At 48.7% G+C, this 13,214-nt stretch overlaps 3 protein-coding genes and 1 long non-coding RNA gene across 5 annotated transcripts in view; 2 read left to right on the top strand and 2 right to left on the bottom strand.

Annotated features, from left to right (window-relative positions):
* Positions 1 to 142: 142 nt before the first annotated feature.
* VHL (von Hippel-Lindau tumor suppressor) lies at positions 143 to 4,271 on the bottom strand. Its single transcript, XM_027746370.2, has 3 exons — positions 4,044 to 4,271; positions 3,585 to 3,695; positions 143 to 3,218 (listed from the first exon to the last, which is right to left on the bottom strand). Exons 1-3 carry the CDS (start codon positions 4,252 to 4,254, stop codon positions 3,034 to 3,036), a joined length of 507 nt encoding a protein of 168 aa, XP_027602171.1. The 5' UTR covers positions 4,255 to 4,271; the 3' UTR covers positions 143 to 3,033.
* A 40-nt stretch (positions 4,272 to 4,311) lies between these two features.
* On the top strand, positions 4,312 to 7,077 carry LOC114001315. Its single transcript, XR_003545507.2, has 2 exons — positions 4,312 to 4,559; positions 6,815 to 7,077. It is a non-coding gene; the product is annotated as an uncharacterized LOC114001315 (long non-coding RNA).
* On the bottom strand, positions 5,738 to 11,729 carry THUMPD3 (THUMP domain containing 3). Of its 2 annotated transcripts, none has more exons than XM_027746369.2 (9): positions 11,416 to 11,729; positions 10,998 to 11,075; positions 9,952 to 10,485; positions 8,784 to 8,914; positions 8,301 to 8,370; positions 7,808 to 7,923; positions 7,512 to 7,619; positions 7,141 to 7,264; positions 5,738 to 6,909 (listed from the first exon to the last, which is right to left on the bottom strand). In XM_027746369.2, exons 1-9 carry the CDS (start codon positions 11,620 to 11,622, stop codon positions 6,778 to 6,780), a joined length of 1,500 nt encoding a protein of 499 aa, XP_027602170.1. In that variant the 5' UTR covers positions 11,623 to 11,729; the 3' UTR covers positions 5,738 to 6,777. The 2 variants fall into 2 exon arrangements, with proteins under 2 accessions (XP_027602170.1, XP_027602169.1); XM_027746368.2 differs by having other exon boundaries at positions 7,512 to 7,622; positions 11,416 to 11,718.
* A 1,202-nt stretch (positions 11,730 to 12,931) lies between these two features.
* SRGAP3 (SLIT-ROBO Rho GTPase activating protein 3) overlaps positions 12,932 to 13,214 on the top strand; it is a 107,844-nt gene continuing 107,561 nt past the window's right edge. The window contains exon 1 of the mRNA XM_039378479.1: positions 12,932 to 13,006. The gene's annotated coding sequence lies outside the window, so the exon portion shown is untranslated. The remainder of the gene's footprint in view (positions 13,007 to 13,214) is intronic.

Below are 13,214 nucleotides of genomic sequence, written 5' to 3' on the forward strand. Positions count from 1 at the left end.
ACGATCTACCTGGAGACCCTTCCTGCTGTACCTCTGCTTCCACAGAGTGCCCACAATACCTAACTGAAACGATCCCTCTTTCTGTTCCTGTTGTTGGTGTTTAGCCCTAGCTCTACATTTAAATGAACTGAAATCAGTGCTGTAAGTTTTGAGAGCTTTTAATTTACTATTTCTTTGTACTCTGCATATACATAACAGTACAACTAACTGTTTTCAGTATCAAACCTTCAAACTTTGGCAGTTTTTTACACTTCTGGCCTAAGAAATCATGAACCTCTCAAATACTACTCAAGTAACAACGAATTTCTTAGCCCATATTAGCAGGGAAAAGCTGAAAAAATGTGATATTGATAAAGCTATAAGGTCAAAAGACAGAAAAAAACCTAAACAAAAATATCCAAAGTGTATTATTATTTAAAATATGACAACTCAAAGACTGCCTTGAGATGAGCTGTTTTAGCAGTAGTACCAGTTCAACAATAGTTGCATTTATGGGGTTTTTCCCTTCATTTTCCCTGCTTACTGTCCCTCTGACATACATCTAAATTCTGTCATGGGAAGACAGAGCATCTCTGGAAGTGATGTAAGATGAGACTGAAATTGTGTTGCAAAGAACTGGATAAAAGCAGGAAGAAAAGACACTTCTTCCCCTTGGGTACTAGAAAAACTTGTGAAACCTTTTAGACTATTTGCCTCAGGGGAAAATGAGGGGAAAGAACACATCCAACTCCATGGCTGGCTTCAGTTCTGCTCCCAACATTACATGTAATGCAGGGTCTTACAGGGAAACTGGAATGACTTTCCAAACAGACTAGAACGATCCTGTATATTCATGCAGTTCAGCCTTCCCTTTCCAACAGTGTGGTGTGGGCAGGACTCAACTGCTGCGGGCTCTCCTGGAGCCCATGGACACATGAGAACCATTTGTTATTTCTCCCCTTCAGCTGTGCCTCACCACTTCCTGCCACAGCAGAGCCCTGGGGCTGGCCCTGAGCCCTGGCTCTCACCACTGCTCCAGGATGGCCACCGAGGCGGGGCTGGGACTGCCTGAAACCACCCAGTGTTAGTGAAGCTGCCACAAGTCAATGACGACATTCATTTATTGCTAATGCTGCTGAGTAACTAGCAGGAGGCTCCATTTCCCAATGTTCATGATTTAGAGCCACATGGGGTTTCTCCAGCCTTTTGTTCTGACCCAAAGGAGCATTCCAGAACAGAAAAATACACTCTAATAAGCAACACAAGAGATCACAGACCCCAGCCAGCTCAGAAATACCCAGAACGTGTGTGCCACGTACAGATCTGTTAAAGCCAACATCTAATGCCCACTCTGTTACAGGAAAAGCTGTGGCCAAGCAGGCCAATTTTCTGCCAGGGCCCAGTGGAACCGCCACGCTCATCGAAGTGCAAGGCCTCAGGAGGGAACCTCCTCCTGGGTATGGGCAGGGCAGACCCTCCCACCCTCAGCCTCCCTGGGGCACTGACCCGTCTGCTCCCGAGGCCCATATGGGCACCCTTTCCCTTCAGAGATCTATGAGAGGTGGTAAGAGCAGAACTTGCCACGTACTCCTTCTGCCCAGACACTGCCCAAAGCTGTGCTGACAGGTCTTGTGAGCCACAGCACAGTCCTGCAGCAATGGGCTGGGCAGGTTGTACAGTCCAAAGTGCCTGTTACTGATCAACCACGACTGTCCAAGTATCACAGGGATACAAACACATAGGCACTGCGAGGTACCTGACAGAATCAGTCCGAAAGGTAGTGTGGATTTTTATGTCAAAGATCAATTCATACACTTCAAATACATAAGAAAGACAAGTCAACAAATAGGGGAGACATTCCGTACTTACAGAATACATTGAGATTCTCAGTTTCACAGCTGCTCCCAGAATGTACAACTGCAAACAAATGTATGCACAGACATAACCTGCTGTGATCTCCTGCCAGCCTGCTTCTACCTGAGCAGCACCACATCTGTTACTGGTGGAAAATTCATATGTCTGCTGAAACTATGCTGCTTTCAACTCTGTGCATTCACACGAGGACACATTTCACTGAGGTGTGGGGGACAGAATATGGGCAAAGAAATGCTATCTCTCTTTCTCCAGCCTGCCACAAAGCATGGCCCTGCCTGTGAACTGGCTGTGTGAGCCCATACAGCCCCTGTTGGTCCTGAGGAGACAGGCCCAAAAAGGCCCCCCACTGTGACCTGGACCACAGCACTGTGATGGGAAGAGGCAGGACTCAAAGCATCTACCTCCTGTGAACCCTGTACAGGCTGCTGGGAAAGTAGCTGCGAAGGACAAAGGTGTCCCAAAGCTAGGATCTGGTCTCTGTGGCTGAGATCAGCCAGGCAACAATCCAATCATGAAGGCAAATAAGGCATTCAAGGTATGATATGAGTAAAAATGCGTCAGCTGCAGTGCAGATACAACACGGGTTTGTATAAGTGCAAAGGTAAGAGGCAGAAAAACCCCAAGCCTTTACACATCATTTTTCCACCAACATAACGTTTGTCAGGTCTTCAGGTGGTACTGGAAACCCTGACATACAAACCCCCACGCTGTGACCCACAGGCACATCGAGGCATGCATGACAGGGAAATTCCATCAAAACAAATTACTCGTACAAAACCGGTGTTGATCTGCCACTTAGAACCATTAGTCTGGGTTAAATTAATCCTTGGTGTAATTTCCTTTCCAATACAATGAGAGTTACTCTGTATGAATAAGTTCCATATAGCTGCCCTGATCTTACATCCCTACGCAGTGTCCAAACTTCTGAGCTTCATCCGCGCGAGGCCTCCGGAGCCGTCAGCTTGTGATACACGTAACGAGGAACAAACCTGAACCATCACAAGCTGGCACACTCCAGGTGCTGTTCAGTCTTTGGGATCTGGCTTACCATCACCAACCTAACTGAGTTTATGTTCCAGAATTTTAAATGGAAGCATCGGTTCTTGGTGTGTTTCCTGGTGACTCTCGCTGCTCAAACTCAGTGGTTTGCTACTGAAGAGTCTGAAGTGAGTAATCGTGTTATTCCAGAATTCCATTGCTCAACGGTTCACTCCTCTCCAGAGAAAGCCGCTGAAGATCCTTTGAAATATCTGGATGATCCTCCAGCTCTTCATATAATGACTGAACAATGTCCAGTTTCCTGTAGTCCACCGGGCTGACCAGACTGCGCACGACCTGCAGACATCTCTCCTTCAGGGTGAACACTGGGGTCAAACAAAACACGGCCTCGTCACGAGGGCTCTCAGCTGCTGCTCCAACATCCACAGTGCAGCTCTGAGCGCATGAACACAGAGCACAGCCCACAGCAGCGTCACCCACCACAGGCTGGGCTCACCAGAGAGGGGTGGGACGTGGTTCCGGCCATGAGGCACCTATGAAACCCCTCACAGATCCTTTACAGGAGAGGTCTGTCCCTAGCTCTACCCAGCACCACAGCTCTACCTAGAATCCCTCACCACCTCTTCCTGTGTCTGAGCAGGTTTACTTCTCATTTCTCACTCATCCTTACACTGAAGTTCAAAGAGACTAAGTTCAGAATTCCCCAGGGCACATGCAGTGCTGTCCCTTACCTGGCAGTGTGATGTCAGCTTTGGTCACGTTGGGGGCTACCACAAACAGCTCCTGCTGGTTGACAAGGAGCCCATCGTTGGTCCCTGCATCCCGGAACAGCCAGAGGTGCCCTGGGAGGGAACAAGGGGGGAACGCAGCAGTTATGGCACTTTTGAATGAGCAGCTCTGAGGGGCACTCGCGAAGGACCGAGCTGTATCCGTGAGGGACCGAGCTCCTCTCCAGCTGAGCTCCCTGTTCACCACCCCCACGGCCTTGGTAACTGGTGTGAACCGGGAGGGGAAAGGGAAAAGGGAAAAAGGGATGGAAGGAAAAAGGAAAGGAAAGAGAGAAGAGCGGAAAGAGGAAAAGGAGGAAAAAAAAAAGGAAAAGAAGAAAATGGTGAACCCCACCGCTACCATCTCAACCACCTGGGCCCCGCGACGCCCCAGCCCGCCCCGCCCCGTCCCGCCGCACCCACCGCGGTAGCTGCGCATGACGCGTCCGGTGCGCGGCTTCAGGACCGGGTAGCCCTGCGGCAGGCCCTCGAAGTCCAGCCAGACGGGCAGCACGTAGCGGGGGCTGTGGTTGTTGAAGACGACCTCGGAGAGCTCCCGTGTCTTCTCGGAGCGCAGCGCGGGCCCGGGGCCGCCCGGGCCGCTCACGGACCCCGGCAGCGGCGGCGGCTCCATCCTGGCCCCGCCCCTCGCGACACGCGGCCCCGCCCCTCGGCGCCTGCGCGCGGCCGGGCCAGGAGCGGGGGGGCGGGGCTTGCCGTGAGGGAAGCCCCGGGGGGCGGGAACGGCGCTGGCCCTCAGGGACCCTTTCACCAAACACACGGACAACAGCAACGATGGTTTGCCACACCCTTCCTCACTTAAGAGTGCTGAACTCTTTGTCAAACAGTGGTCGTGTCTTATCATCCACCAGCCTCAGTTCACAGCTCTTCTGACTAAGGCCTACCAGTGCTGCCACAATACTAATTCTTCCCCATCCGGTAACAGTTAAGCTGCTAATTCAGTCCTCTCCTGCCCTCTGGGTGTCGAAATAACATTCCTTTATCCTTCAGCTGGAGCTTCCCAAATACCATACAGTATTCTCTTTCTCTTGTGCACATGAAAATAGTAAAACCTTGAGGAAAAATTAAGTTACTGGATTAGATACTGGGGAAGAAATCCTACCCTGTGAGGGCAGTGAGGCCCTGGCACAGGTTGTGAGGGCAGTGAGGCCCTGGCACAGGTTGCCCAGAGAAGCTGTGGCTGCCCCATCCCTGGGAGTGTCCAAGGCCAGGTTGGACCTGTGATAGTGGAAGGTGCCCCCGCCCATGGCAAGGGGTCCCTTCCAACCCAAACCATTCATTTTGCTGTCTCAAGTATGTCATAGCAGATACTTCTCCAAACACGGTGCTTTATAGAATCAGAGAATGCTTTGGGTTGGAAGGCACGTTAAGGATCATCTCTTTCCAGCCTCCCTACCCTGGGTAGGGATGAAGTGTGCAAAGGCAGTTTAAGCATATTCTTCTCCAGAGTCACTGCAAATTACAGTGCTAAAAGCATAAAGACAGTGCCTTTTCCTCATATGTCTCAACACCTCTTAGCAGGTTTTTCTTTTAGAATACTCAACATTCTCCAACAAGACTTAGATGAGGGATTCTTTCCTAATTTCTGCTCCTCTAGCAGCCTGTGAGGGAGAAGTGTGTACATTGTTAGAGAATGACACAAGAGAAACCATCACCTCTCAATTACATTTTTTCCCAGTAGAGCTGGAGGTGTCAGAACTGCTAGGCAGGCTTGTTTGATGGCCCTTGTGGAAAAGGAGTCACTTCCCTCATGTTCCTTCTATGAGAGGAAAACAGCAAATTCACATCATGGAAGGAGCACATAGTTCAGATCCTGATACTGTAAAGCAGCTGTGAGCAGCACTGTGGGATTACACAGCATATATATACAATGAGGCTGATTGTACTAACTGTAAAAAGCTGCTATTCCTCAGTGTCTGGTGCCAATCTTCCATAAAACAGAAGTGTGGGCTTTAACAGCAACTGCTTCAAACTGCCCAACTCAAAAACAGATTCATATCTGTAAAAGAGCAGAGCTATTCAGACATCGCTGTACATAATCTTTTTTCTATACTCTTAAATCAGGACACAAACCAGAAAAGAACACAAGAATCATCTCTTATGCAAAACTTCTAAAACTTTAATACTTGTTAATTCACCTCTGAACACTTAAAAGTACTTAGCATGAACACACTGTAATGAAAAGGACAAACCAGTAATGTGTTTTCAGCCTCTGCTGAGCAGAGTAAGAGGCTTGAGAAATCACAGCATATTTAGAGAAGAAAAATTATTTGCAACTTCAAGTTAGTGGACAGGGAATATAATTTTGTAAATACTGTGGCAGCATAACTATGACAGTTAAATCACCTAAGAAATTCAAACACTGCCGCTTTGATGTGTCCACAGTAGACACTGGAAACATGAACTTGTTAATATAGCTGCTAAAAGTATCTTTGTTCTCAAACAGTAACTACAGACGGTTTGCTAAGGCTGTGTGAGTTACCCCCTCAGCCAAGACAGTGGAACATTAAAATATGGATTAGAAATTTACTTGTAATTAGCACTAAGGTGAGGTAACAGGCAAGAGAATCAGTAGCACAGCATATTGTTTACTAACTGGAATTTGCTTATCAGACCATAAAGACCAGATGCTGTTTTATTTTCTTCATTTACATTTGAGCAATGGTATAAATTAGAAAACTTCAATTTGGAAATATCCCACACTAGAGAAATACTACCTCTGAACCCTTCAAGGTGACAGTCTTAGTAGTCCTGTTAGTCATTTTAAGATACATGTAAGCTTTCTACAGTTTAGTAAACTGTTACCTTCAGAGCTGCCTCAACATGTTTTCTACTGTAAGCAGAGGAATAAACATTTAACTGAAAAATATAGAAGACTCAGGCCATGGAAAGCATTACTAATCCCACAACTGAATTTCAGTTTGGGTGGCAAGGAGGAGAGGTGATTTAAATAACAAGTTTTCAGAACACACAGTACAACTGGCAGCTCTCAAGTTGATCCCTGGTTTAGTATTTGCGTGACACAATTTCTGCTTAGGTTGTTTGGGTTTGGAACTGACAGACCCAAGCTCTGTGGTGTGTGCTTTACCAAATGGCCATTCAACAAATTCTGGAGGTGTGTCTTCTTCCAGGCAGTTTACCAGAAGGACCTTCTCTCTTCTGCTCTCTCCCAGGTGCGCCGCAGCAGATACACTGCAGCGTGGAGTCCCCCCACGTTCACCCACACCGTCTGAGCTCTGCGCCAGATGTGTCCCACCCGTGACAAGGCCTGCAAGCCAAAACCAGCCAGAGAGCAGCATTAAGACAGTAAAACTATTTTTTATTAGTCTAAATCACATCTGATGGCAATGTCAAGGGACTTTTCACACCCAGAACTGCATTTAGATGTTAGTAATTTTTGCTCAATAAATAGAACATCTGTAATGATGACAGCTTACAATTTTTTTCTCAATACATTTTCAAGTGTAAATAGGTTTGATTTTTCTCTCACAGAACATACCTTGGCAAAGCATTTCTTGTCCTGGGTAAGCAGCACAGCCCTGCCTGTCCCTGGGGTGCAGATCCGGCCCATCTCCATCAGGCAGGCTGGGTAGAGATCCCAGTTCTTCTTCTTCGACCCTATCCTGCAAGATACATTCAGATGTCCTTTGTGATCACTGAAACCAGTTCACTGACGTTGGTCTCAGACAAGGATCAGCTTATTCAGGACCACAGTTACTGTTACTTTCAAGCTGTATTTTTACCATAGGGCCCGTCACACCTTCCCAACTAGGCCCAGTTAAGGACCTGACTGGAGAGAAGCCCAGGCCTGGCCAGGTGAGCCCATGCAGCTGTGGCAGTGAGGCACAGCACCTTTCCAGCACTCCTCACCTCTTCCCAAAGGGCATGTCTGTCACTACGATGTCCACAGAGCCAGTCCGGAGAGGCAGGTTGCAGATGTCCCACTGGATGACGTCCAAGGGAACACCTTGGACAGTGCTGCTGCAAGGGCAAAGGCAGTTACCTCAGACATGAGCACTCAGAAGGTTTTTACACTGAGGAGATCTAGAACGTTGGAAGCGGAATAAACAGGAAAATATGAACTAGACACTCCAAAACATCAATGCAAAGTGGATTTCTCTGCATACAACGCTGCAGGAAACAGAAATCCCTTGTGCTCTTCTCACCTGTCCTTACTCTCATTTTTCCTCAGTAAGGAGCAGATGTTGTTTGCTGCTCTCTTCACAGCCTGAGGGTTGTTATCCCCTGCAATGTGGTAGCAGCCAGGCCATTCCGCGGCTCCCTAAGGGAGAATTGATAATAAGCAACATTAGCATCAACGCTGCTTGACTGAAAACACAACAAACAGAAGAATTACTCAAACATGACAAAATACAACAAAGCAACTGCAAGTGGATGGCAAGGAATTTAGAGTTCTGTAACAGATAGCTGTTACAGGTATTATGCACCTTTACGGCTCAAAATACTTTTGGATTTAGTTTCTTCCCGCTATAGACCAGAGAAGGAAAAAGGTCACTTACAAAAAGTGTATTTGTATCTGTTCAAAAGTTGGTGAGATTGGACCTTGCTATTCAGTCATTACCAAGAAGACTTACACACATTACTGAGTTACAGATACTGTTAAGTTTAATTAAGTTAAAAAAATCACAGAAGAATCACCTCTATTGGTATCGCACCTGTACCACACATGGGATCAACTATGATATCCGTGGGCTGGGGATCACAGAGTCTGAAGAATAGAAGAAAAGATGTGGTGAGAAAAGCCAAGAAAACGTGAATTTCTCTAAGGAAGGGAAAGTGAACTATTTTAATAATTCTGATTCTATCCTTTTAACAAAAAAACTTTGTGATTATTTTTTCAATACGTTAATTACCATTGTATGAGCAGCAATACAGTGAAATTCTTTCACAAATGTGATACACTATTTGGAAGCTAGGCTAACACAGCAAAGATTTACTTTCCTTGTCTGGGAAACCACCACTGTAACTACAAAGCACACCATGTCAGCAACTCTGCTTTTTAAATTTTTTTTCGAGAATTAACAGAAATGGCTTCTGAGGAAGCAGTGGGGAGATAAAGGGCCTGATTTCTGAAACAAAAGGACTCATTAACTGAGTATACCAGAACGCAGCTGCCCTGACCTGAGCATGCCGTAAGCCAGAGTCGAACGCAGCGTCGTGGGTCCGAAGTGTGTGATATTCCGTCTGTGGAGACTCTCTTCAGTTAATGCAATCCCCACCACCACTTCACTGTTGTGAATATTCAGAAGAACCTAAAGAAAAAACCTGAACTGAATTTCAGGAGTTTCCATAGTATGCCTGGTAAATATTTATGGGAAGTTATATGGCAATTTAAAAACCAGGAACGATGTATAAAAGAGCTTTTCTTCTTGTAGGAAAATCAAAGCCCCATTTTTATAACCATAAAGGACAGAACTTGGGAGAGCATTCACATATTCTCTCAGTCACACAGAATCTTTCGCACAAGACTTCCCAAAGCGCTATAACAATTACACTGGCTTCCTAAAAGGTTTAGTTTTTAAGTTTGGGGGAGAAGCCAAGGAAGTCCTGCAAGTCGCAGTGAAGTATCTGCAAAGGAGCAATAAAATTCATATTTGTGGTGGAGACCATATTAGCATCTTGCTCCAGGGCAGTGACCAGCCCTTAATAAACCACAAGAAAAACAAGTCTCTCTGTCCCTCAGAAACAGTACTCCTACCAAGGGTGTTGGTCGTGCTTTCCCAAACTCTGCTCTCCTCTGACAGGAAATAAACACTGGACAGTTACTGTTAACCCTTTCTGTTCCCTTCACCCATAAAACCAGCTTCCAGATGGAGCATCTCCTGACAACTTAGAGTGGTATTAAACAACGGAATAAGGACAGGTTTACTGAAGGTAAAAGCAAAGCAGAAAGCACTGACATTACCTTTAAATACGAAGGAGCCCAAAGGCTATAGCAGGTGGTAATACTCAGAACTCAAGCCTTTGCTGTGGCTGGGAGAGAGCTTTGCAGCCCCAGCTCAGCTGTGCTGGGTTCATCAGCTAACAAGAGGAGACAGCAGTGTTTGAACAAATTAGAGGCCCGGGGAAGGGAGAGGTGCCACACTGGGCCACTCTGGAGATTATTATCATGGATAGCCAAAGCACCAGCAACTGCTGGGATCTGAGGACACATGTAAAGTGCCAGGGAAATGAACACTTTCAGTTCCAGAGTCTCTGAAAGGCAATTTGGGGACCTCTAAGCATCAGAATTAAGAACTAAAGATTTGTACAGCAGAAACATAGGCATTTCCAAGGCACACGACCATACCTCCACATCAAAGTTCGTCATGTCAGCTTTCCACTGGAAGTGCTCCTGCACGGCTCCACCGAAGTCTCTCGCAGCCTCGTTCGATGTGAAGCTGTGCTTGTCTCCAGCTCTGTTGCACGTCACGCGGAACTTCAGCACCTTCGCCTCTCCTTCAGCTGTCTGACCATCACCAGCCTTGGTACTACTCCCAGAACTCGCCTGCACTTCGTCCCTCGCATTCAATTGCTCATCATCCTCCTCTTCCTCCTCTCCCCCATTTTGGGATGCCACCCCTTGGGGCTTCTCTGTATCCTGGCTGCTAGCCACACCCACAATGTTTTGGGCACAGTCCTCCTGGTCATTAGTGTCTTTTTGGTCTGCTCCTCCCTCTTCTCCACCATCATTCAGCTTCTCCTTGCTTGCAGGACTCTGCAAATTGTGTTTTTTGCGTTTTGTCTTTTTCTTTTTTAAGCTGTTGTTCAGTTCCCAAACTTTCAACGGATCGGTCCAGGGCAGCTTTTTAACCAAACCTTCCAAATCCTTTAAAGCATCTTCCTTTAACAGACAGAAGAAGACATACTTTGAAGTCATTTCATTCCTTTGAAAGTTATCTTTTATTTTTAGGTCTCTCAAAGTAGTTTATTAAACATTAACCCACTACATCTTTAAGAAAAGCTTATAGGTTTTTGTCCAATTCTTGCCATAAAAGGAATTACACCGAAAATCACAAGACCCACAGGATTTCACAGTTTATCTCATAAAACAGCTAGCAGTGCATTAAGTGACCAAAGCGATACATCACTGTCCTATGTCTGTGACCTACAAACATGGCATCAGCTCCTATCCCAGATTTTGCCAATGCAACATATTTAACTGAAGAAATGTCAGACAACATGGCCACAGTTCCATTTACAAGAAAAGAGGAACTAGAACAATATCACAACTGAAAAACCCAACAAACTTGTTAAACAAACAGAATACTTTGACACTAGTCTTAAACTAAAAAACAGTCAAACCAAACAACACTTCAAACCCCAGAACTGACCGAAAAATGAGGAATACCTCACCTTATTTTCTTTAAATTGATAGTCTTTGAACTCTTCAACAACAACAAATAAATTATCCACTGACCGCAGACGGTGGACCTAGAGGAGATGAGAAGGCACGGTGGCACGTTACTAACCGCGTGTCATGGGGACTGTGTTTACTGTCGTTAGAATTTTGCCATCTTACATGCACGATTTTCCACTTTAGTCCCCAAGGGAGTTATCACTATACCTCTGCGCTGATTTAACCTCCCCAGTTTTGACTTAATCTCCCCTTCAAACCGCGATAAAGGCGGATAGAGCTGCTGCACCCGGGCCGGCCGCGGCCTCCGACAGCGGAGCGCTCTGCTCGGAGGGGCCGTGACCCAGCGGACCGGGCAGGGCCGGGCAGGGCAGCGAGGCCGCGGCGGGGACAGCGGAGCAGGCGGCGTGCACGGACCTGCGGCAGGCTCCGGGCCGGGACCGCGAAGTAGATCTTGCCCCGGTCCCTGCTGATCCTGGAGGCCGAGCCCAGTTTCTCCTGCACCTCCTCGGCCGCCGTCTGCTCGAACCCCGTGGGCACGGTGGCGCCGATAACGGCCGCGAGCTCCGCGCCCTCCTGGGCTGGACCCGGCCCCAGCCCCGCGTCACCGGCCGCCTCCGCCATGGTAGGCTGCCGGGGGATGGAGACCGCCGGGGGATGGAGACCGCCGGGAACTCCGGCGGCCGCGCCGCACCGGCCACGGCTCCCGCCGCCCCACGCGCCACCGCCCCTTCCGCTTCCGCCCGGGAGGCCCCGCCCGCGCTGCCCGTGGGTCGCTGTTCCGAGCGGGCGGGAGGCGGCGCCGCGACCCGCGGCGTGTGGGGGAGACAGTGTGGCCGGCCCGTGCCGTCCGGGGGAGACAGTGTGGTCGGCCCGTGCCGTGCGGGGGAGACAGTGTGGTCGGCCCGTGCCGTGCGGGGGAGACAGTGTGGCCGGCCCGTGCCGTGCGGGGGAGCCGGTCTGGCCGGCCCGTGCTTCCCCCGCGCCCCTCAGCGGAGCGGCCGCCGCGGGGGCCGAGCCCGGCCCACGTTCCTGCCGGGCGCGCGATCTGTATGTGACACCGGCGGTGACGGGACAGCCGGGCAGATTGCTGCCGCGATGGACTGCGAGCAGGCGGCTGTGACCGGACATCCAGGGAAGGCAACAGGGTCGGTGACGGCGGCAGCTCCATGCGCGTTCCCACCGTGGAACGGGATCCATCGATTTACCTGGAAGAGCTGCCCGGTTCCAAAGCCAATACAGCCCGTGGCCCTCTGTCCCCGCAGCCCGCGGGGTCCCGGCACGGAGCTCCCGAGCACCCGCACAGCGCGAGCTGCCGCTGCTGCCGCATCCCCTGTGCAAACCATGCGTGGCCATTTCCTTTTTCGTTCCTTGTTATAAAAAGTGCTCAGTTCCTTCGATCATCGGGCTGCTGTCTTTAGCATGTTTCCAGCACTAGAATTTTTTTTTAAAGAAAAATCTAGCAGCTAAATGTTCTCTCAGGAGGCATAGAGAGGCCACCCCAGCTATCTGCCACAGCCATGCACGTGTCACTGTGCCCAAGCGTGATCCGCATGAAGCTGAAGAGGCACTGTTTCCCTCCTCTTTTCTTCCGGCCCCGGAGTCTTTACCTTTTCCCAGTACTGGATTGATAAATGTAAACACAACTTGTCCCTGCAGCTTCTCTGCAGATGCAGCATGTACTGGCAGCAGCACTGTCTGTCTTCCCCCTGTGAGTTCTGGTTGCACTGTGACATTCAATGTTGAGCAGGAGGCCTGAGGCACTGCTCCTGCCATTGAGTCTTCTGAAGCATCGCTTTGCTTTCACATGCCAAGGGTGATGGAAGGTGTGGGTTTACTTGTGATTCAAGTCTGAAAATATAAGATGAAAACCGTGGAATTTGGATCATAAACATACTGGAGAAAGTTTTTGTGAAATGGCTTCTTCAATGAGAACTTAAAATGTGCTAAAGCAGAGGCAGCCACAGACTTTGCACAGCTTTCTCCTGCAGCAACTCATATAGCAAGGGTGAGCTCTGTGGTTCGAGTGGGATAACGAGCTCGGGTTGCTGAGCTGCTTTCAATAGCAGAATTTTCAGCATATTTTGGTGAAGGTGTTTGCCAGACACTTAAATGGATTCCGTATGTCTGGCCTAGCAGCAGCAGCTCTGACCTTCCCAGCTGGCCTCACATGGGAAGGTGAGAAGCAGGGATCAGCCTGCTGTGCTGCTGCTCTC

This window comes from Pipra filicauda, unplaced genomic scaffold, assembly GCF_003945595.2.
Source record: "Pipra filicauda isolate LSUMZ 115617 unplaced genomic scaffold, ASM394559v2 scaffold139_size1960392_pilon, whole genome shotgun sequence".
Classification (NCBI taxonomy): Eukaryota; Metazoa; Chordata; class Aves; order Passeriformes; family Pipridae; genus Pipra; species Pipra filicauda.

Bases quoted from the DNA above. Each gene is read 5' to 3' on its own strand.
- VHL (XM_027746370.2), bottom strand. From the start codon at position 4,254: ATGGAGCCGCCGCCGCTGCCGGGGTCCGTGAGCGGCCCGGGCGGCCCC. The intron at 3,696-4,043 runs GTGGGTGCGGCG...GTTCCCTCCCAG, and splicing joins CGTCATGCGCAGCTACCGCG to GGCACCTCTGGCTGTTCCGG. The intron at 3,219-3,584 runs GTAAGGGACAGC...GTTTGACCCCAG, and splicing joins AGCTGACATCACACTGCCAG to TGTTCACCCTGAAGGAGAGA.
- THUMPD3 (XM_027746368.2), bottom strand. From the start codon at position 11,622: ATGGCGGAGGCGGCCGGTGACGCGGGGCTGGGGCCGGGTCCAGCCCAG. The intron at 10,486-10,997 runs GTGAGGTATTCC...TGTCTGTTAAAG, and splicing joins ATCAATTTAAAGAAAATAAG to GAAGATGCTTTAAAGGATTT. The intron at 7,924-8,300 runs GTGATTCTTCTG...ATTCTCCCTTAG, and splicing joins CAGGTGCGATACCAATAGAG to GGAGCCGCGGAATGGCCTGG.